General features: G+C 40.3%; 1 protein-coding gene across 2 annotated transcripts; it reads right to left on the bottom strand.

Annotated features, from left to right (window-relative positions):
- Positions 1–173: 173 nt before the first annotated feature.
- APELA (apelin receptor early endogenous ligand) lies at positions 174–24,030 on the bottom strand. 2 transcript variants are annotated; one of them, XM_047719898.1, is made up of 3 exons: positions 23,783–24,029; positions 22,314–22,403; positions 174–1,158 (listed from the first exon to the last, which is right to left on the bottom strand). In XM_047719898.1, exons 1-2 carry the CDS (start codon positions 23,856–23,858, stop codon positions 22,315–22,317), a joined length of 165 nt encoding a protein of 54 aa, XP_047575854.1. In that variant the 5' UTR covers positions 23,859–24,029; the 3' UTR covers positions 174–1,158; position 22,314. The 2 variants fall into 2 exon arrangements, with proteins under 2 accessions (XP_047575854.1, XP_047575856.1); XM_047719900.1 differs by lacking the exon at positions 174–1,158 and adding an exon at positions 15,823–15,898 and having other exon boundaries at positions 23,783–24,030.
- Between the last annotated feature and the right edge of the window lie 846 nt (positions 24,031–24,876).

Here is a 24,876-nt window from a genome sequence, read left to right on the forward strand (position 1 = left end):
ACTGTGATTTCAGAATTTCTATCTCAAATTCTTTATAGTATACCAATCCCAAACTTTTATTTTTTTTATTAAAGATTTTTATTTATTTATTCGACAGACAGAGATCACAAGTAGGCAGAGAGAAAGGAAGGGAAGCAGGCTCCCCGCTGTGCAGAGAGCCTGGGAAGGGGGGAGGGGACACGATGGGGATGGACCTCGATCCCAGGACCCTGAGATCATGACCTGAGCCGATGGCAGAGGCTTAACCGACTGAGCCACCCATGTACTCCCAAACTTTTATTTTATCAAAATAAGGGTTAATGGTTTATTGTTTCTTCCACTCTACAATGTTTACAAGCAAAATTTCTAATCAAGATTTCATAAATTTCATACCTGGAATTAACTTACAGTAAAATAAAAACTTTATGGCATTGTGCTAACTTTACTCTTTTAATAAATACAAATTAAGAGTGTATTTAACAACTTGGGAAGACCTCACACTGGGAAGGAAATAAAGCACTGGTTTCTTATAATTACATGATGAGAGACAGATTCAGAAATTAACATCTTAGTATTTCAAACTTTCTTTTATGACTTTATGGGTATTGTTCAAAATAAAAAAATGCTTTCATAAACATTAAAGCCTATAATATAAAATTGATAGCAATTAATAGTTTCTTTCTTAGTTTCACTATATAAATAATCAATGAACCAATTAATGTATCCTTATTCTGTAAAGCCAAACGGTCAAAGCATTTGATTAGAGATTTAGCATTTTTGGAAAAAAAATCACTCAAACATATACAAACGTATACAAACATTTTAATACTTGTGGAGAATTACAGAATTATGAAAGAAAAATTTTAATTCTTATACTAAGACATTAAAAAGTATTTTTAACTCCTCTAGGAATAGTAATGTGCAGAAAAAGATGAGAGATTTTTAATATACAAGCAAATAATTGTGCTTCAGACTGGAATTGCTTTTGAATTTGTTATTTTCCCCTCTAAAGAGAAACCAGGAAGAGAATCCTGTAAGACTAATAAACCATCCCAGGTGCTTTCAAATGATTCCTTTTTGTACAGGAACTTCTAAGCAATCACACTATGGTGTGGGTGGGTATCTTTCCTTCATTCCTCTTCTGGTAGACCAGGTACGATTATCTAGAGAAGGTCCACAATGGGAAGGCAAAGGAGAAAGAAATATAGTAAGAAATGCTATCCAGCAGACCAATTACCCATGCTTATTTTTTTAAAACAGATAATGAGTTATACTATCAATAGTATACTTTGTATTTTCTTACCTTTTAATATAGAAAAAGTACCTCTATTTCTTCAAGTCTGAATTTATGTTATTAAAGAGATTTTTTTCATTGAATTATTTTTCACCTCATCTCTATTTGCTCAGTGACCCACATGAGCAGTCCCAGCTATTTGTCTTAGTATTTTGGATTTTGATTCTTGGTATTTATACTAGCTAAGACAATTTATGTGGAGCAGGTCCACAAAAACATATCAGAACCAGTATCTTTTTTCAAGTAGGCTCCATGCCCAACCTGGAGCTTGAACTCACAAACCCTAAGTCAAGAGTCACACGTCTGGGGTGCCTGGATGGCTCAGCAAGTTAAGTGTCTGCCTTCAGCTCAGGTCATAATACAGGGTTTTCATAGAGCCCAGGATCAGGCTCATTTCTCAGTGAGGAGTCTGCTTCCTCTCCCTCCACCTGCCACTGCCTCTGCTCCTGCTCTCTTTTTTTCACTGTCAAATAAATAAATAAATAAAATTAAAAAAAAAAAAAGAGTCAAATGCTCTACTGACTGAACCAGTCAGGCACCCCCAGAACCAGTATCTTAATTTGGGGTATTTTAATAGATAAAATGGTCCCTAGAAATCTTTTAATGTTATGAAACTATTTAAATTAATACTTAGCAATAACTTTTAAATATATGGTAGGGCAACATGTAACTAATTTCTTAAAAAGAAAAATGGACCTTTTACAGGAAGACAATCATTGGTATCAAGGTTTCCCTAGGCAATTCGTTTTGGCCCCCTCGTGAAGACATGAGGCACTCTCTTGGTTCATTTTTGGAAGCTTCCACATCCTTAACATTTCACTTTAGTGATAGTCACAGTGAGGTGTCAACTTTAATGAATAGCAGTAAAAAATGCAGGTATGCCTCTTCTAGAAATCACCTCAGATTGCCTAAATTTGGAACATAAAATGAGACGGGTTTTTTGCTTATCAGATTAGAAAAGATTAAAAACACTGATAGCACCCAGTGTTGGCAAAACTTTGTAGTATAAGCCTTCTGACAACTTGGTATTGGAAATGTAAGGTGGTAGCTTTTCTTTTTTTTTTTTTTCTTTTTTTAAAAATTTATTTGACAGACAGATCACAAGTAGGCAGAGAGGCAGGCAGAGAGAGACAGGAGGAGGAGAAGGCAGGCTCCCTGCTGAGCAGAGAGCCCGATGCGGGACTTGATCCCAGGACCCCGAGATCACGACCTGAGCCCAAGGCAGAGGCCTTAACCACTGAGCAACCCAGGCGCCCAGGTGGTAGCTTTTCTACAGAGCAATTTACTACTAGGTATCCATGTTTAAAACACGCACAGCCTAGAGGCACCTGGCTGGCTTAGTTGGTAGAGTGAAAAACTCCTGATTTCTTGGGGATCATGAGTTCAAACCCCACAGTAGGTGTAGAGTTTACTTAAAAGACAAAAACGTGCAAACCCTAGAGGGTTCTTAAATGAGGATACAAGGAGCTCTGTGACCCTTCCTCCTGATGAAACAATCTTAGCTGGTGAAAAAAAAATGTTTTTAAGTTAGTTTGTTTGTTTATAATCTCTACACCCCATATAGGGCTCAAACTCACAACCCCGAGATCAAGAGTCATATACTCTTCCAATTGAGCCATTTTCTTTAAAAAAATTATTTAAAGGAGTGCCGCTCCTTTAAATAATTAGTTGGCTCAGTTGGTTAAGCATTGGACTCTTGACAGCTCAGGTCCTGATCTAGGGTTTTGAGTTCAAGCCCCATGTTGGGTTCCACATTGAGTATGGAGCCTGCTTTAAAAAAAGGTCTTTGAAGTCTCTGGAAATTGAGGGAATAGAGCAAATGGAAACATTGATTCAAGTGGTATAAATTAAATGTTTGTGTGTCCCCCAAATTCAGGTATTTAAATCTAATTTGCAATGTGATGGTATTTGGAGGTAGGGCCTTTGGGAAGTGAGTAAACTATGAGGTAGAACCTTCATGGCTGGGATTAGTGCCCTTACCAAGTAGAATCCAGAGAGCTCCTTAGTGCCTTCCACCATGTGAGAAGATGGATATCTATGAACCAGCCTCCAGAACTGGGAGAAATACCACCTAGCCTATGGTACTTTGCTATAGCACCCTGAATAGACTAAGACATCAGAAAAATCCACTAATGACAAGAACTGGAAATGATAAATAAGAAGGCTAATACAATAACTCTATTATAAACATGTATTTCTTCTCCTTCCTTCTCTCAGCCTTAAAGGACCTAAAATTGTAGAAAGTAATGATTTTAACAAATTTGTATGTGTAACATATACAGATGTGTATAACTGTAGTGAAATTAAAAAGAAAGAGAATACAGCTATACAGGTATTTCTGTAGCTCGTGGACTTAAAAAATAGCATAATCTGAGGAAGATGCTGATAAATTAGTATACTGTTTAAGTCCTAGAGCAACTGCTAAGAAAGTAAAATATCAGATATACAGTTGACCCTTGAACAACATGGGTTTGAACTACACAGGTCCACTTATACATGGATTCTTTTTTGATATGATTCTATAAATCTATTTTCTATTCCTTATGATTTTTTTTAAAGATTTTTATTTATTTTTTGAGAGTGAGAGCAGGGAGTGGGGGGGAAGAGCAGAGGCAGAGGGATAAGCAGACTCCGAGCTGAGTGTGGATCCAGAAGTGGGTCTTAATCTCACAATCCACAAGGTCATCACCTAAACCAACAAACATCAAGAGCCAGATGCTCAACCAACTGAGCCACCCAGGTGCCCCTTATGATTTTCTTAATAACATTTGTTTTTATCTAGCTTACTTTACTGTAAGGATGCAATATGAAATTCCAGGTTGTTCAAGTGTCAACTGTGTATCCAACTATATCAATAATAACATTAAATGTGAATTTGGGTAGCTTGGCTGGCTCAGGCAGGAGAGCATGCGATTTTTTGATCTCAGGGTCATGAGTTCAAGCCCCATGCTGGGTGTGGAGCCTACCTTAAAAAAAAAAAAAAAAAGGTGCAATCACCAAACAATCCATTCAAAAGGCCCGTCTTGTCAGACTGGGTAAAACGAAACAAAACAAACTTTTAATCTAACTGTATAAAAAACACACATATAGGGACGCCTGGGTGGCTCAGTTGGTTAAGCAGCTGCCTTCAGCTCGGGTCATGATCCCGGTATCCTGGGATCGAGTCCCACATCGGGCTCCTTGCTTGGCAGGGAGCCTGCTTCTCCCTCTGCCTCTGCCTGCCACTCTGTCTGCCTGTGCTCACTCTTGCTCCTCTCTCTCTGACAAATAAATAAATAAAATCTTAAAAAAAACCACCACATATAGTCAAAGGTCACAAATCGGTTAAAAGATAGAAAAAGATATGCAAACAGCAACCATAAGACAGCTGAAGCAGATATACTAATGTCAGATAAACTCTAAGACCAAAAGTTATTAGAGACAAAGATATTTTATAATGATAAAAGGAGTCAACTGAGGAAGATACAAGAATTATGAAGATACATGCACCTAAAACAGAGCCCCCAAAATACATGGAAGCAGAAACTGACCAAATTAAAAGGACAAATAGATGATTCAACAACAGGATGAAGTTAGAAATCAAGAACAAATAAATCTGAAAAATTCACAAATACATGGGAATAGACCACACGCTGCTGAACAACCAATGGATCAAATCAGAAATCATAAAGGAAGTAAGCAAATACTCTGAGATGGGGGCTCCTGGGTGGCTCAGTCATTGGGTGTCTGCCTTCAGCTCAGGTCATGACCCCAGGGTCCTGGGATCCCTGCTGGGCAGGAAGCCTGCTTCTCCCTCTTCCACTCCCCACACCCGTCCCCCCCACCCCAGCTTGTGTTCCCTCTCTCACTCTCTCTCTCTGTCAAATAAGTAAGTAAATAAATAAATAAATAAATACAATCTTAAAAGAAAATACCTTGAAATGAATATGAAAACTTATGGGTGTAGCTAAATAATGCTTAGAAGGAAATTTGTAACTCTAAACATCTGTATCAAAAGAAGACAAAGACAGATCTCTATCAGCAAGGTAACAGTTCACCTTAACACACTAAAAAAAGAGCAAATGAAACCTAAAGCAAGCAGAAAAAATAAGGATTAAAATAGAAATAAATGACATAGAGAATGGAGAAACTATAACGAAAAAGAACAAACCCCAAAGCTGGTCCCTTGAAGAGATCAATAAAACTAATGAACCTTACGTAGACTGACCAAGAATAAAGAAAAATTCAAATTACTAAACTCAGAAATGAAAGCAAAAACATCACTATTGACCTTACAGTAACATTTTTATAAGATTATAAGGAAATATTCTGAAGAACTGTATACCAAAAAATTGGGTAACTTAGATGAAAGAACAAGTTCCTAAAAAGATACAAGCTACCAGGGCACCTGGGCTCAGTGGGTTAAGGCCTCTGCCTTTGGCTCAGGTCATGGTCCTGGGGTTCTGGGATCGAGCCCCTCACTGGGCTCTCTGCTCCGCGGGGAGCCTGCTTCCCCCCTCTCTCTGCCTGCCTCTCTGCCTACTTGTGATCTCGCTCTCTCTGTTAAATAAGCAAAATCTTAAAAAAAAAAAAAATACAAGCTACCAAAATTGCTTAAGAAGAAATTTAAACTTTTTTTTTTTTTTTTGAAGTATGCTTTACACCCAATGTGGGGCTTGAGCTCATGACCCCAAGATCAAGAGTTACATGCTCTACTGACTGAGCCAGCCAGGCGCCCCAGAAATAAAAAATCTAATTAGGCCCATGACAAATGACTGCATTAGCAATTTTAAAAACTTCCCACAAAGAAAAGTCTTATGTATGATTTCATTCATACATGGAATTTAAGAAACAAAACAGATGAATATAGGGGAAAGGAAGGAGAAAAAAAAAAAGACAAAAACAGAGAGAGAAAAAAACCATAAGAGACTCTTAACTATGGGAAACAAACAGGGTTGCTGGAGGGGAGGTTGGTGGGGGGGATGGGGTAATTGGGTGATGGGAAAAGCACTTGCAGTAATGAGCACTGGGTGTTGTATGCAACCGATGAATCACTGAACTCTACCTCTGAAACTAATAATACAGTTATGTTAAATTAAACTTAAATAAAAAACTTAAAAAAGAAAGAAAGAAAGAAAGAAAAGCCCTAGGCCAGATGGCTCCACTGGTGAATTTTACCAAATTTTTAATTTTTTCCCCAACCATTTAATATTTCAACATCACACATGATTTCAATAGAACAAAAGACAAAAAATGCATGATAATCTCAACACATATAGAGGGGGGAAAAAAAGTTAAAACTCAACACTTCTTTTTCACGATAAAAATTTTCAACGAACTAAGAATTAAAGGGAACTTCTTCAAACTGATAAAGGACAAATACAAAGACCCACAGTTAACATACTTAATGACGAGAGACTGAATGCTTTCCATCTAAAATCACGTAACAACAAAGATGACTGTTTTCACCAATTCTATACAACATTGTACTAGAGATTCTAATTAGGGCAATTAGGCAAGGAAAGAAGATAAGAGACATCCAGATTAGAAAGAAAGAAGTAGGGGGCGCCTGGCTGGCTCAGTCAGTAGAGCATGTTCCTCTTGGTCCTGGGGTTTTGAGTTCAAGCCCCAAGCTGAGTACAGAGATGATTTAAAAATAAAATCTTAAAAAAAAAGAAAAAAGAAAGAAGTGTAAGTATCTATCTGCTGCTGACATGAGTTTATACATAATAGAGCCTAAGGAACCTACTAAAAATTATGAGAATGAATAAAAAATTTCACCAAGTTTACAAGATATAGGATCAATAAACAAAAATCAAATTATATTTTTATATATTAACAATGAATAATTCAAAAATGAAATTAAGAAGATTCCATTTACAATGGCATCAAAAGAATAAAATACTTAAGAATAAATTAGACAGAATAAGTGAAGCGGTGCCTGTCTGCCTCAGTTAGTAGAGTGTGAGACTCTTAATCTTGGGATTATGAGTTGAAGCCCCACACTGTGGAGATTACTCAAAGAAAAGAAATAAACTTTAAGAAACAAAGTAAGTGTAAACTTCATATTCTAAAAACTACAAACATTGTTTAAAAAAACTAAATTAAATCTGACTAGATGGAAAAACATTCTATGGTCTTGAGTTGGAAAACTTAATTGCCAAGATGGCAATACTTCCCATATTGATCTATAGATTCAATAATCCTTTCCGTATCTCAGCTGGCTCTTTGCAGAAACCCATAAGCAGATCTTAAACTTCATACAGAAATTCAAGACAACCAGAATAACCACCCCCCCAAAAAACACAAAACCTACCAACCAAACAAAAAACCTTGAAGAGGGGCACCTGGGTGGCTCAGTGGGTTAAGCCTCTGCCTTCAGCTCAGGTCATGATCTCAGGGTCCTGGGATCGAGCCCCACATCAGGCTCTCCGCTAGGCGGGGGGCCTGCTTCTCCCTTCTCTCTGCCTGCCTCTCTGTCTACTTGTGATCTCTCTCTCTCTCTCTCTCTCTCTGTCAAATAAATAAATAAATAAAATTAAAAAACAAACAAACAAAAAAAACCTTGAAGAACTACAAAGTTGGAGGATTCACACATCCTTATTTAAAAGCTTGCTATAGGGGGTGCCTGAGTGGCTCAGATGATTGGGCATCTGCCTTTGGCTCAGATCATGACCTCCAGGTACTAGAATCAAGCCCCATGGCAGGCTCCCAGCTCAGTGGAGAGTCTGCTTCTCCTCTTCCTCTGCTGGTGCTCTGTGCCTCTCTCCCTCAAATGAATAAAAAGTTATAAAATAATAATATATATATGTATATACATATAATATATATATGTATATAACGTATGTATATATGTATATAACGTATATACATATATACATATATGTATGTGTGTGTATATATATATATAAACAGTTATGTGAATATGATCTCTCTCTTTCAAAATACCTTATCTTACTATACTCACCCTTTCTTGCGCTAGTGTGAGAGGACACAATGCCTACAAGATGAGATAAAGTGAGGGGAATGACGCAGGCGCTGCCATACAATGTTAGGCAACCACTGACCTTCTGAAGACAGGTCAGGAGGATCATCTGCTTCAGAACCACAGTTCACTGCAGGTTAACAGAAACCATGGACAACAAAATCATGGATAAGGGTGGTGGGGGACTACTGTACTAACCCCCAGGATTGTTAAAGTAAAAAATGTTGGTGAGGATGTGGAGAAATTGGAATCCTTATATACTGCTGATAGGAATGTAAAATACTGCAACCACTATGGAAAATAGCCTGGCAGTTCCTCAGTAAGGTAAATAGAGAATAACCATATAACCCAGCAATTTCAATCTTAGGTGTATACCCAAGAGAATTGAAAACATCTGTTCAAACAAAAATTTTATAAATGAAGGGCGCCTGGCTGGCTCAGTCACTAGAGCATTTAAGTCTTCATCTCAGGGTCATGAGTTCAAGCCCCATGTTGGGTGTAGAGATTATAAATAAACTTAAAGAAATTATAAATGAATGTTCAGAGGAGAATTATCCCTAATAACCAAATAGTGAAAATAATAATGACTGGATAAACAAAATCTTTCTATGCAATTTTATTTCATCTTTAAAAACAAATGAAGTACTAATATCTGCTACTATATGGATGGGTCTTGAAAACATTAAGCTAAGTGAAATAAGCCGATCATACAAGAAAAAAATCCCAAGGATATTTATATAAAATGTCCAGAATAGCAAATCTATAGGGAGAGAAAGTAGTTTAGTAGTTGTCCAGGATCAGAGATCTGGGGAGAAATGGGAAGTGCCTGCTAATGGGTATGAATACTTCATTATGGGGTAGCATGAAAATGCTCTAAAATCAATTATCATGATGTCGCATAACTACTTAAATATAATAAAACCCATTAAACAGTACAACTTAAAATAGGTAAATTATACACTACATAAATATTTCAAAAAATTTAAAAAATATGCATGTCCTAGTGATGCTTTTAGAAATGTTTTGTAAGTAAATGCACAAGTGTTCTAAGATGAGTGCATACATGTACATTGCGCTCTTCAAAATAACATAAATACATTAATATCCATCAATAGCCAGGTTAAATAAATTAAGGCTGTCCATACAAAGAAACTGAAGAGTGGCTCAGGAGGACTGTCTCCCAGGGTGCCTGGCTGGCTCAGCTGGTAGAGCTTGCAACTCTTCATCTTGGGGTTATGGGTCTGAGCCCCATGCTCAGTGTAGAGATTACTTACAAAAATAAAATCTTAAAAAAAAAATGACTGTCTCCAGATCTACAAATAAATACAACTAAGTTTAGCAACCTAAAGAGGCAAGGTAATAAATGCATTACACATGTGTTTAAATTATGTGTGTGTATATATATATAGTTTTTGTATATATACAAATATTAGTAGAGGGGCGCCTGGGTGGCTCAGTGGGTTGGGCCGCTGCCTTCGGCTCAGGTCATGATCCCAGGTCCTGGGTTCGAGCCCCACATCGGGCTTTCTGCTCAGCAGGGAGCCTGCTTCCTCCTCTCTCTCTCTGCCTGCCTCTCTGCTTACTTGTGATTTCTCTCTGTCAAATAAATAAATAAAATCTTAAAAAAAAATATTAGTAGAGAAAAAAATGAGTACACATAAAGTTGCAAGCTCTAACACAAGTTCTTTCTTCTTCTTCTTTTTAATGATTCTATTTATCTGAGAGAGAGCACGAGCAGGGGATGGGGGGCGAGGGGGAGAGGGAGAAGTAGGCTCCCTGTTGAGCAGGGAGCATAACGTAGGGCTTAATCACAGGACCCTGGGACCATGACCTGAGCTGAAGACAGATGCTTAACCAACTGAGCCACCCAGGCACCCATGTTTTTTTTTTAGATTTTATTTTTAAGTAATCTCCATACCCAATGTGGGGCTTGAACTCACAACCCTGAGATCCAGTCACATGCGCTACTGACTGAGCCAGCCAGTGTGCACACACAGGAGTAAAGTAACATTTGATCAAAGTTCTTTTTTTTTTTTTTTTAAAGATTTTATTTATTTATTTGACAGAGAGAGATCACAAGTAGACAGAGAGGCAGGCAGAGAGAGAGAGAGAGAGAGGGAAGCAGGCTCCCCGCTGAGCAGAGAGCCCGATGCGGGACTCGATCCCAGGACCCTGAGATCATGACCTGAGCCGAAGGCAGTGGCTTAACCCACTGAGCCACCCAGGCGCCCTTGATCAAAGTTCTTGACTGAGTAGGAATAAACTCGGTGAAGGGAAGGGCTGGAACATCCTAATCTTAGGTCCAGAGAAACAATGTGTGAAAGCTCTGAAGTGAAAAAAGGACATATATAGCTAGTGAGTCAGGTCAGATAGGGCGGAAGACAGAGCAGTGCTTGATCATGCGGTTTTGTGGGCTACATTAACAATTTTATTTTGGGGGCACCAGGGTGGCTCAGTGGGTTAAGCCTCTGCCTTCAGCTCAGGTCATTATCTCGGAGTCCTGGGGTAGAGTCCCACATTGGGCTCCCTGCTCAGCAGGGAGCCTGCTTCCCCTTCTCCCTCTTCGGCTCCCTCTGTGCTATTTCTCCTTCTCTCACTCTATCAAATAAATAATGAAAAAAAAAAAATCTAAAAAAAAAAAAAAGAATTTTATTTTGGGAAGAAAAAAAAGTTTATTTTGGGGTACCAGGCTCAGTCCGTGGAGCATGCAACTCTTGGTCTTGGGGTTGTAAATTCAAGCCCCGTGTTGAGCACAGAGATTAATTAAAAATATAATCTTTAAAAAAATTGATTTTAATTTTAATAGTAATGAGAAATCACTAAAGGGTCTTGAAATGTATGAAGCTATGAATATGAAGAATGGGTAAGAGACGCAAAAGTAGGTATGAGGCAGCTGGTACAAGGCAGACAGCAGTGAGGCTTGGGTCATGTGAACTAGAGAGGAAGTAAGTTTGGAACGGAGAGACTGAACATATAAATGGACAATGGCCATGGCCAGACTATATAAAGACCATAAAATAGAACTCTGACCTGCAAATGCTATAGCAACCATTTGAGGAAGCCCAACCATGACCTGTGTAGCAACTGGCCTCAAATAGTCAATATTCTCTCAGTAACTACCAGGTTCCCTAATTTTGTCCTTCTTTACTCTGATCCCAATTCAGGACTAAGGAGAGAAAGCCATATATGCACCCCAAACCAATCACATAGGAAGCCTCATTTCTAGGTAGCCTGACTTCAACTTCCCCATACCAACAACTTCCAATCAGATCACACGTCAAAGCCTTCTCTTTTTTCACTATAGAACTTTCCAACTCCCCTGCTTATCTCTTGTCCTCAGCCAAAAACAAATGACAGCTGCTGAATCAGCTCTGAATAAATAGGCTTTACTGGTTTTCATTTGGAAGGTCTTCTCCCCCCTCCAGTATTATCAGTCAGTGTAAAGAAGAAATTTAGGCCAAAGGAATGGGTGAAACACATTGTGTTTTAAGTACACTTCAATTAAAATGAAAAACCAAAATTCGGCGCCCGGATGGCTCAGTTGGTTAAGCGTCTGCCTTTGGCAGGTCATGATCCTAGTGATCCAGCCCCTGGGACAGAGCCCCATGTCCTACTCTCTGCTCAGTGGGGAGCCTGCTTCTCCCTCTCTGTCTGCTGCTTGCTTCCCCTGCTTGTGCTTTCTCTCTCAGATAAGTAAATAAAATCTAAAAAAAAAAAAAAAAAAGTAAAATAAATAAAATACTGAAACCTTAAATAAATAAATAAATAAATAAACAAAAGAAGGAAAGGCTGAAATGGAGTAGAAGAAGGTAGAGGAAAACTAGAGCTTGCAAGCCTTTTAGGTATGATTAAGCCTACCTAGGAGACAGAGGGTTGGCTGAGAACTTGATGGAAAAGCAGTATAGGGTCAGAAATCTAAGGTAAGGGATTTTTGCAGACATAGTTGTTAAAATTCTGAAAAATAAAGAGGAAGAATTAAAAAAAAACCTTAATTTAGAAAGCTGAAGGTGACTGAAGGCTATTTTATTTTAAAGATTTATTTATTTGAGAGAGAGAGAAAAAGAAAGAGAGAGAACACGAATCTCAAGCAAGACTGTGCCGAGCTCGGAGCCTGAGGGCGGGGCTCAATCCCAGGACCCCGAGATCATGACCTGAACAGAGATTAAGAGTTAGCCACTTCACTAACCCAGCTGCCCAGGTGCCCCAATGGCTATTTTAAAGAAGGTGTAAAAGGATTAGAGTGGCTTGAGGTGTGAATGGAAAATAATGGATTAGACAGGGTGCCAGGCTGGGTTAGTCAACAGAGGATGCAGCTCTGATCTCAGGGTCCTGACTTGAAGGAGAGTTGCAAGGCATGCAGGCAGCAACAACAACGCTCCCCCCGCCCTGCCCCCGCCCTCCCCAAGAGGAAACCACCCTTAAAGGGATTTTATACCACCCTGGAAGGAGCCCTCCACCCTTTCCCACGTGGCAAAAACCTGGTTGGATGACAGGTGCAGGGAGGGTTAATCAGATTAAAACAGCCGCCCCTGAGCCCAGTTAAACCCTAAGACTTAGAAATTCCACTGGCAAGCCTCTTGGGTCCCCTCCCTTCTTGGGAGCTTAGTACTCTGACTTTGCTATCGCCCAATAAACCTTGGTTTGCTGCCCACCAGTCTATCTGGTCTAATTCTTCAAAGTGGCATGACTGAGAACAGGACACTGTGAGCACTGATGGAGGAAGAAAATGCTGTAACAAACTGAGTTCGGGCACCGTGTTAGGTGTAGGGTTTACAATTAAATATAACAAAGTATTGAAAAAGAAAACAAAATAGTGGATCGGAAATGAAGAGTACAGAAGACTGGTTTGAGAGCATTCACAGAGAAGTGCCCAGGCTGTGTGTTGTCTATTTTAGTATATAGTCTTATCAGCATTTTAAAAAAAATTTTATGGATTTTATTTATTTGCGAGAGAGTGTGTGCACAAGCAGGAGGGAGGTGCAGGCAGAGGGGAGAAGCAGGCTCCCTGATCAGTTCGATGTGGGACTTGATCCCAGGACCTCAGGATCATGACCTGGTCCACAGGCGGACTAGACCCTTAGCCGACTGAGCCACCCACACAGCCCTCTTACCATGTTTAAATCTCCATGTTGTTACATAATCCAGAGATTGAGGAGAATGAACAAAATGTTTAAGGGACAGTTTCAGATTCCTGATAAAGTGGGAAGGGATGGGGAGGGGACCCACAACAGAGAAGAGGCAATGGCCTTGCTTTCTCAGGTGGTGGGAGGGCAGAGGAGGATTGGGGTGAGCAGGGTGGAAATCGGATTAGATGGGATTCTAGTTTGGTGCTGGGAAATTGAGGGATACACCATCTGAAGACATTTCTTTGTAATGTGAAGAGGCAAGGTCAGCTGCTAAAAATGCAAAGAAGGGCCTAAAACCAGAGTTTTTTTGTTTTTTTTTTAAAAAGATTTTATTTATTTATTTGACAGAGAGAGATCACAAGTAGACAGAGAGGCAGGCAGAGAGAGAGAGAGGGAAGCAGGCTCCCTGCTGAGCAGAGAGCCCGATGTGGGACTCGATCCCAGGACCCTGAGATCATGACCTGAGCCGAAGGCAGTGGCTTGACCCACTGAGCCACCCAGGCGCCCCAAAACCAGAGGTTTTAAGAAAAATTAAGTACCAGTGATTGTGGAGCATGAGGCAGCAAGCTGAGCACAGAAATGCAGCGGGAGCTTGCCAGACGATAAGGGGGAGATGATGAATTTAAAAGTGGTTCCAGGGGGCGCCTGGGTGGCTCAGTGGGTTAAACCATGATCAGATCATGATCTCAGGGTCCTGGGATTAAGCCCTCCATTGGGCTCTCTGCTCATCAGGGAGCCTGCTTCCCCCTCCCCCTCTGCCTACTTGTGATCTGTCAAATAAATAAATAAAAATTTTTTAAAAAAGATTTTATTTATTTAATTGACAGAGATCGTAAGTAGGCCGAGGGGCAGGCAGAGAGAGAGGAAGGGAAGCAGGCTCCCCGCTGAGCAGAGAGCCTGAGGCGGGGCTTGATCTCAGGACCTTGGGATCATGACTCGAGCTGAAGGCAGAGGCTTAACCCACTGAGCCACCCAGGTGCCCCTAAATAAAAATCTTAATAAATAAATAAATAAATAAACAAATAAATAAAAGTGGTTCCAGTCTGGCTTCTTGTGTATCCTCCAGCAGCAGGAACATGACTGGATGGAGACGTCAGGATTCTTCCAAAAACAGTGTGATGAAGACAGAACAACAAAGGGTGACCTATGATGTTGGCAGCAAGTATGGAAATAATGAATTAGAGAATCTTAGCTGGAGGATGGAAAGACTCTGGAGGACTGGTGGACCTGGGGAAGGATGGTCAGTACTCTGGTGGAAGGCCTGATGAGGTGCCAGTGGCCGCTACTCAGAGTTCAGTTTGTCAAGTTAGTATTAGGAAATAAAGCTGAAAACGTGTGTTAGGGTGTCATTGTAGTAAGTCTTAACTGCTAAGATAATAACTCAAAGTTTCATTTCACTTCTGTTAGCAGCATTTATGGACTGCCTCGCTGTATTCAGGGACATTTTCATTGGCTAATGATACGAAGATTAACCCAACCCAGTGTGGAGAGGTTCGCTTAGCCACTCCATGGCACTGCCTCCTCCAGATCCAGTTTTTTGTAGCCAAGCAGCCAGCAGGGGACCTGCGCTGACACCAGCCCCTCTGGCAAGCTCCTGTGGAGCGCAGCTGCAGAACCACCAGCAAAGTAGCAAAGAAATGGAAATTCAGGTATCACTTCCCTAACAGCCCTTGTGATCAAATCTCCCTTGCCTCCCAGGGCCTCTGTATTTTAAGTAGCCCTTAGATATGAACCCTTGCGGGGGGACAAACCCCCCACCTTGGGTCTGAATTGACCCGATCAAGACCCCAACCCAGGAATCCCAAAGCACTCCACCCAGTCTGGAATATTGGCATGTGCCCTGGGGCTCGTCTCTAGGTCGGCATTTCCCTTGACCTCCCCCAGGTGACCCCTCCAGGCACGTTGCGCACTTTCTCCAGGACCTATGAGTCATGAAGTTCCCTATTTCCAATCACCTGTGGGCCAGCTTTTGAACTAAGGTTGAGGGCTCATTGTTCTGTACTGGTGCTCCACTTAACAAATGTTAACAAAGCAGAACACCCACCCTCTGCCTTCAGGGAATTTACATCCTTCAGGAGTAAGGGAGGGAGGAGTACAGGCAATTAAGGTGTTACAATGCAGTGAGGCAAGTACTTTGACAGAATTACACAAATAGGGTGACGGACAATGTAGACATCTAATACAATTCATAGGGGCATCAATCTCTGGGACGCTTTCCTGAAGGATGAGTGAACAGAGAGGAAAAGCATCAAGTAAGGACACTGCAGGCAGAAGTATACTTTGAGGAACACCCAGAGCTATAGAACACGAACTCGAAAGTCATGTTAATAATAAACTCTGGCTCCTATCAATTTAGCAGCTACCCCGTGCTAGGTAGGGTATGGCCAAGTTAACACCATTACTAACTCCAATTTACTAGTCTAGAAGCTAAGAGATCTTAAGCCAGACAAGTGACTTACCAGTGACCACCAGTGAGTCAGCTTGTGGTCAGGGTTCGAATCCACAGAGGCTGGTGTTAATTCTTTCTTATCCCTTCTAGAGAGAGAAGGCAGAGAAGAGGTGACAGGATGCTGAAGAGGTGTTATTTCGTAAGGTCTCGTTTTTTAAATTGTGAAAGTTCTCACTATCCTGAAGGCTACAGGGACAATCACTTAATTAAGATGTGACATGGTTGGATTTACAGTTTAGGAAGAATCAGTTGATAAAAGAAAAAAAAAAAAAAAAAGGATTTTCCAGAACTGGAGGCTGGAGTGATGAGTTAAGGAGTTGAAGTCATGCCGGAGAGCTCTAACAGGTACTAAGATAGTGGTAACAGAGATGAAGGGGGAGCAGATTTTTAAAAATATTTCAAGGTAGAAATGATAGGCCTGGGAGACCTACCAGAACTGAATACTACAGCACAGGCAGCTCAAAGAGTAACACTGAGGGATGCTGGGTGGCTCGGTGGGTTAAGTCTCTGCCTTTGGCTCAGGTCATGATCCCTGGGTCCTGGGATTGGGCCCCACATCAGGCTTCCTGCTTGGTAAAGAGCCTGCTTCTCTCTCTCCCCCTGCTTGTGCTCTCTCTTGCTATCTCTCTCTCTCCCACAAACAAATACAATCTTTAAAAATTTTTTTTAAAATTTACACTGTCAAGGTAAAATGTATATTTCATAGCACAGAGCTTGATACATAGTAAACATCTAATATATGATAGCTCTACAATTATTCTCCAGATTCTGGGACATATCTGAGTGGAAGGAATTGAAGACTTTACTTTTAAGTGTGCATTCACTCGTTCATCAAATATTTCTGTGGAGCTTATGGCAGTCACTGGGTGTATAGCTGTCATCAAAGCAAAGTCTCTGTTCTTATGGAACTTACATTCTAATGAAGAGAGGCAGATACTAAACAATAACAAAATCTGGTGGCAGGTGTCATGGAGAAAAACAAACCATGAAAAAGGAAATAGAGTTACCTTGGGTGGAATGAGGTACTGCCTTTTTTTTTTTTTTTTAAGATTTTATTTATTTATTTGCCAGACAGAGATCACAAGTAGGCAGAGAGGTGGGCAGAAGAGAGAGGTGGGGGGCAGCAGGCTCCCTGCTGAGCAGAGAGCCGGATGTGGGCTCTCTCTCCTAGGATGCTGGGATCATGACCAGAGCCGAAGGCAAAGGCCACCCACTGAGCCACCCAGGCACCCCTGAGGTACTGCTTTCTTATATGAGTTTATTTTTGCATTGTGTATTTATTTTAAAGATTTATTTATTTATCTGACAGAGAAAGAGAGAGAAGCCACCGGGTGAAGGGGCAGAGAAGAGAGAAACTTAAGCAGACTTACACAGAGCATGGAGCCTGATGTGGGGCTCAATCTCAGGACCCTGAGATCATGACCTGAGCAGAAATCAAGAGTCAGGCGCTTGACTGACTGGGCCACCTAGGCGCCCCAGTGTTGCAGGGAATAGATGCAGGGAAGTCCTTCCTGATGACATCTACCATGTTGGAACAGAGAACTGAGTTACAAGAATAAGCTATGGGTATGCAGAAGTCATGGCAGAGATTTGCAAATGCACTGTAGGCATGAACTTGAAGTGACTGAGAACAGCTAAGGTGATTTCAAGTAGGCAATTGGACACCGTGTACAGGTACCGAAAGGAATAGTGATTTGTTTCAAAGATAATCAAAATGGAGCATGGTATCATCAAAACCAAGGAAAATCTATTCGTTATCTGACCTGTAGCAAGATAACTGAGACCAGAATCAAAATGTGTTCATTGGATTGAGAAGTCACTGTTTATCTTTCCCAGAATGCAGCAGGGAGCAGATGGTAAGAAAGGAAACAGCCACCTTTTCAAGAAATTTGGCTACGCAGAGAAGAACCTAGGTTAGTCACTAGAGAGGACCATGGGGTCAGTGGTGCACGTGTTTTCCTCTTCTTAAAAGAGGAAACAAACCAGTTTTGACATACTGAACCATCTGAGTAAGAAAGGGAGTGACTGTTAGATCAAGGTTCTTGAGGTGTAGAGAGATTAACCATACCCAGGAGAGGAAAAGAAAACAGAAGTTGTAGCAGATGTAAATATAGTCTGAGTGCAGTCTAATTTTAAAGCTTGATGATCTCCATTTTCTCTGGAAGAGAAATTATCTCTTGTGAATTGGAAAAGGTTCAGAAGTTCAAGGAAACTAGAGGTCATTAGAGGTTTAAATGTAGGCGAATGGGAATCAGAGGTGCCTAAAAGTAAGTAGGAGTTTTTCTCGGGGGCACCTGGCTAGCACAGTCAGAAGAACATGCCACTCTTGATCTTGGGGATGTGAGTTCAAGCCCTACACTGAGTGTAGAGTTTACAAAAAAAAAAAAAAAAAAAAAAAAAGTTTTCTCAGAAAGTCCTGCTAATGTGAAAGATAAAATGCTTCACAAAAGTAGAGATTCTGTGCTTTAGAGAGTTGGCTTTCACAGTTCAGCCAAAGAGGCAGCATGCAACAAGAAGGGCCAAGACAATAAATAGGACAATTGCAGAAAGAATTGGCAGGCAGGGCTAGAGGACTGGTCAAAGGAGTGGGAAGCCTGTAACTGTGAGGAGGTAAGAATAAGGGAGAAAATAGAGAATACTTAACATTTGAATGGTAGTCAAGAGTGACAAGAGAGTATTAGCTGGTCTCAATTTAAAATAATGTATTAAAATGTACCTTTACCAGGGTGCCTGGGTGGCCCAGTCAGTAAAGCATCCAGATCTTGGTTTCAGCTCAGGTCAGGATCTCCCTGTATGAGATCCACCCCCCCGGACCCCCACCTTGGTGCTCAGCCCCAGTCTGCTTGAAATTATTCCTCTCCTCCTCCCTCCTCCTCCTCCCCCACCCTCCTTCGCACCCCCACCCTCCCACAGCCCAGCTCAGGAGCTCTCTCTCTAAAATAAATAAATCTTTTTTAAATTGAAAAAAAAAAAATAAATCTACTTTACCAAAAACCCTTTCATAGCCATTGCCTCTCGGAAATGAAGGGCCAAAGGTTAGACTAGGAGACTTTTTACTTGTGATTTTACATTCTTTCATACTGTTAGGAAAAGATTTTACAACATGAACATATGTCACAATTATTTAAAAGCCAGACAGGGGTGCCTGGCTGGCTCAATCACTGGACCATATGACTCTTAATCTCGGGATTATAAATTCAAGCACCATGCTGGATATAGAGATTATATTAAAGTGTGATAGAGTATGTATTAATAGGTTATGTAGTTATCTAGAGTATCTATTTATTTTAAAGATTTATTTATTTATTTATTTGACAGACAGAGATCACAAGTAGGCAGAGAGGCAGGCAGAGAGAGAGAGGAGGAAGCAGGCTCCCCGCTAAGCAGAGAGCCTGATGCAGGGCTCGATCCCAGGACCCTCGGATCATGACCTGAGCCAAAGGCAGAGGCTTTAACCCACTAAGCCACCCAGGTGCCCCAAGTATCTATTTATTTTTAAGATTTTATTTATTTGAGAGAGAGAGAGAGAGCGAGCACGAGCTGGGGTAAGAGCAGAGGGAAAGGGAGAAGCGGACTCCCTGCTGAACAGGGAGTCCGGGGTTGCATCCCTCCTGACCTGAGCCAAGGGAGAAGCAGACTCCCTGCTGAACAGGGAGTCCGGGGTTGCATCCTTCCTGACCTGACCCAAAGGTAGACGTTTAACTGAATGAGCTGCCCAGCCACCCCCTAGAGTACGTATTTATAAAGAAAAGCATTGATGTAGTGAGATTTTATGGGTGAATGAGGAAAATCATTAGAATTGAAGGATCCTACCTCATTTTCCACTCTAACACTCTCACATTAGCCTGTAAACTTGGGATTTCCTGACATCCTTTCTCTTGTTTTCCTCCACTCTAATTCACTTAGGGGTGAACCTGATGCCAACTTATTCCAGCAAGAAAAAACGTTTATCAAGAGAATGAATTTTAGGGGTATCTGGGTGACTCAGTCAGTTAAGCGTCTGCCTTCGGCGCAAGTCATTATCCCAGGGTCCTGGGATTGAGCCCACATCGGGCTCAGGGAGCCTGCTTCTCCCTCTCCCTCTGCCTCTGCCTGCCGCTCTGCCTACTTGTGCTCTCTATGTCAAATAAATAAAATCTTCAAAGAATGAACTTCACACAACATAGATTTCTCTATTTAATTAACTCAGTTGTACAGTTTGGAAAATGTCTCTGAGGATCATGGAGAAGGACACAAGGAGCTGGTAAAATTTACATGGCAATGATAATAGGACATTCTTATTAAGGGAGCTAAAAGTCTAAGCTACTTCAAAGGTTAGTCTGGACAATTTCCAAAGTCAACTGTTTACCTTACCTATCCTTTTTCAGCCTTACACGACCCTAGCTGTAACCATGTGTGATTTTTATCTAAAACATGCAGAAAACAGGAGTGCCTGGCTGGCTCAGTCAGCAGAGCACAGAAACTCTTGATCTCTGGGTCATGAGTTCAAGCCCTATGATAGGTGTAAAGCTTACATAAAAAATAATGGAGACAAACAAAACATGGAGAAAACAGAGCGGGGATAAGTGAAAGGGAGGTTCTGCCTTAGAGTTCCACTACCTAGGTCTCTAGTGATTTAGCCAGCCGTCAAGTTGTGTTGCAGAACATGTAAAAAAGTGTTCAAGTATTTGGGACAAATGAGGATTACGCTTTCACATCTGAAGGTGGTGCTTGTTACTACAGCATCGTTGAGCAAGATCCTGGAAAAGTATCTTAATATTTAATCCACGTTGGCTCTTATGCTATCACTGGATTTCAAAATGGGAGTTTTATACATTCTTCGAAGAACTTTAATTGGAATGTAGGGCTGGTCTAATCTAAAGAGAAATGAGAAAATCGATACTGTAACCCGAGCGGTTGTTTACCAATCAACCAAATTTGGTAAAGGACTGCTCTTATTATATGGTTGACATGGCTTTTCTTTAGATTGCCCTTTGGTTTACAAAGTTTTCCTTAACTTTGACAATTCAAATTTCACCGCTCTATCTTGTTTACTTGTGACCCTTGTTTTTAGGGCAGGTGGTTTGTGTAGAAAGCTGATACAACCCGGGGCTGCAGGCTTTTATTTGCGTTCAGCAAGGTATCTTCCTCAGTATATGCAGGAATTCCCTTGCTACTGTGGACCGCCTCCTCTCCTCTTTGTTATTTGTGGAGGAGTGCTGGGAAAGTCTTGAACTTCTCTACTCCTCCTAAGCACAGATTTTACCACTATTTGTATGTGGGACTGAAATGCATTATCGACACATGCCAAAGGATTTTTTAGCATCGAAAATGTTTTAGCCCCTACTAATTGGCTTCTCAGGAATTTCTTACTGTATCTTTCTGGATTTTTCCACTAGACCTGTTTTTCATATTTTGATAGCAAAGGGTAATTTGTTACAGATACAGGTGTAGAGAACTTGGCTTTTTGTCTTAGCCTTCTTGATAAATGATTACTCATTTGCTCCTTCGTTTAATGTCCCACTATGGGACTTTCACCAGGTTTGGAAAGCATGTATTATTGAACAAGAGGCATGGCAACCATGAATGAATAGTGCCTTGAATGAACAGTGCCATAAAAACAACAGTCTACAGACCAACTGAATAAGCTAATTTAGCTATTGCCTCTGTATGCTAACCAGCTGAGGGCTATTTCAATGGCATTTTTTAAAGGATGATATATTTTAGAAGAATTAAAGAGCTTAAAATAATTACAATGGAATGCCAAGTCATTTATTTTTTAGTATGAAGAAATACACACTTGGTCAGTGTTTGAAGTTAATTGGTTCAAGCAATGTTACTGGTAGTGGTGGTGGATAAAATCATTGGCCTTTCAGTGAATGTAAGGAAAAAAAGAGGCAGGGGAGAGAGAGAGGAGCAAAATTCTATTCAGAATTTATCCTTAAAGATGCAGCAACCATCAAGACCAACTCTATGAGTTGGTATCAATATTAAATTGGTTTTGTACATTAAAAGAAATATTGCCAAGAAAAAGAAACTGGTTTAATAAATCATTAAAATATTGAGGATGGTACATCGTTTATATGGTGTCATTGGGCAAATATCTTCAAATGCTTTCCAAGGACACAATGGTCTTAGGGAGAAATATGCTTGTTCTGGATGGCATATAGAGCTATTCAGTGTTTTTCAAAACATATGTTTAAAGATACTCTCATAATTACATTCTCTTGGTACCTGATTTTTCAATTATGAAATTGCTAAACACAAACCACAGTAGTAATCCCCATACTATCACTCACAACAATTATCAAGATTTTCCTACATTTACTTTATCTCATTGAACAACTAAAGCAATTCTCACATATCGTGTCATTCACTGTTTCGTTTGTCAGTATGCATCCATTGAAATGGTATCACCTTAAAGGTATTATCGCATATTACAAAATATAAATGGACCTTCTTTGATAGATCTCATCTGGAACATTGCCTAAATGTAGTAAAATAATTTTCTGTCAGAAATACCTCAGGGGAAGGGCACCCGTGAATGGAGAGGCACACATCTCCTCTGAAGGCAGTTGTGTCTGTGCAATTTTCTTCTCACAGCCAAATTAGCTGAGAAAAAAAAGGGGGGGGGGCAATATTAGGAGCAGTTTTCAGAAAATGAATTATTGTTTAATCTGGAGAATGTAAAGGAATATTTTGGATCCAAGCTATACTGTGGTTATTTGCTACTTGTTCAGATGTGACTGTGACCTGAAAATGATTGTGAGTCAAAAACACGGAATATATTCCTAACAGCTCATGTTCATAGCAGGATCTAGCTGTAGTAACCTCCTCCTTCCGCAGGACTTCTTCCTCAGTGCTCTTGGACCTTTCGTCCTCTGAAATGAATCAATCACAGATGTAATTCTACAAGAACATGTCCAAGATGTTCCGTAGTTCAGAAAAGTTTGATTAGCAATTGCTATAAACTGTAAGAAGGGGTCAGTTGCTTTCTGAACTGCTGACCTGCACATTTTCTCTTATTTATGTAGAAGGGCTAACTCGGGGATGTCATCTGAAATAACCTCAGCAATCAGACTTCTGATTAACTAAAAAGGAGAGACTGAATTTTTAACCAGCTATGTACTCTTTTCTGTTCTAAATGGAGAAGTATATTACCAACTGAATAACCTAATGTATTTGGAATAAATATGACACCCCCCTCTATTTAAATTTTTCCTGAGTCAGAAAACCTTCTAATTTTTTTTACTTGCCAAAGTGCTTTGAAATCTTAGATATTTGGTTTTGAAGTAAAAGCACATAAGAGTAACTCTGCTTACTAATTCCTGTTGTTTAGGAACGATGCAGCATACATCATCTTTGAAAAATGTGTCGTCAATTAATGCTATCTTGACCATAAATATTTCTGACATTTTTGGCTCCATTAGCACAATACTACTAAAATTGCATTTTTAAGTGAGACATCTAATTATATAACTAGAAATAACAGCTATCATAACCTGTTTTAAGATTTCATCTGCAACCTGTTACATGATTTTTGTTGTTAATTCAAATTAATAACATTGCCCCACTCCAGCCAGCAACATGTTCTTCTAATCAACTGCTTTGGATTTTATATTTCACCTAAAAATCTGTCCAAGTTTGTTGACTTCTGTCGTGAATAGACCAAACAGTCCTTTTTTTTTTTTTTTTTTTTTTACTTATAAGGACAACATATCTAAAATAGCTAAGGAATAAATTTTCTTTGAATTTAAAAAAATAGTGGCAAAATATTTATTACCATTTTAAAATTCACCTACTTTAAAAAAAAAAACATTCAAATACTGGACCTACCAGGATAGATAACATTCTCCTGAAATCTTACACATTTACCGGTACCTCAAGCACCACTAAGTGATTTTCATCAGGAACATGATCCTGCTCCCTCCCACCTACGGGCCCAAACAGGCAGAAACAAGTTACTCGGTCCACACACATCAAAGTCCTACCTGGTCTCTGTCCGTTGATAAGAAGAAGACTCATCACGAAAAGCAGAAAGGCAAAAAGAAATTGTTGCAACCTCATTTTCCTGCCCCCCTGAAGTAGAGCAACAGCTCTCAACGTAAACCAGTCTTGAATAGTCTGTGCGGTATCTGTGAGGCTCCCCTCACATTCTACTGACGAGCCTCAGACAACGGCCAGCTGCTTTTTCCAGAAAGGTTAATGATCACATCAGACAAGGTTACTGGTGCCTTGGTCGAGCCTCCCTCGGTCGCAAACCCCTCCTCCCCTCCTCCCCCTCCCCCACCCCTGACACTCCCCTTTATTTCCATAAGCAAATATTGGTGAAGTAAACCATTCAAGCGTGCTGTAACTTAGTGGCAGTCGGCTGTGGAAGCTTCTAGGGGAGACTTAAACTCAATCTGGAGGTGGAGAAATATGTAAAACGAGGCAGGGCTTTGCCCCCTCCCCTCACCATTTGCATCTGTTTAAACTTTGCATTGCCCATATTGGTCCCACATGCAGAAACCAATAGAAATGAGAGGAAGTCTCTCTTTTGTCCTCTTCAGAAGGAATTCTGCCGCTCTGATTTAAGACTCCCAAATAGTTTGTGGCAGAACATGTGCTGAAATGCTTTCTCTTTTCCAAACCCACAGCCAAGTGGTGCCTATTTACTCCAAATCTCTAAATTGCTTAATCTCTGTGGTTTTCTATTAGTATCAACATTCCTGGGGTTTTAGAATGAATGTTCCGAAATGTTTATATTTTTATTTCACAAAGTGCAGTTTAAAAAGTAATGGAGATCATTTTCATCTGCAATACCATCCAGGATTTTTTTTAAAAGGAAGTTCAGGAAAGCCACAAACTCATGAAATCTGTGTTCCGTTAAAAATTTTATATGTAGTGGAATACCAGGCTAACATATCAGAGGCACAGAAATGAGACGTGGAGAAATGAGTTCTCAGTTCATCTTCCACTGAATTCAGAAGACGCAGGTACAGCCTGCTATTGTCGCTCCCACACATGCGCTGGGATCTTTTTTGAAGCATTTCCTTGTCATATGTAGCTGTTGTAAACAGAAACCACTGTATTTACCCATAAA

Source organism: Lutra lutra, chromosome 2 (assembly GCF_902655055.1).
Source record: "Lutra lutra chromosome 2, mLutLut1.2, whole genome shotgun sequence".
Lineage (NCBI taxonomy): Eukaryota > Metazoa > Chordata > Mammalia > Carnivora > Mustelidae > Lutra > Lutra lutra.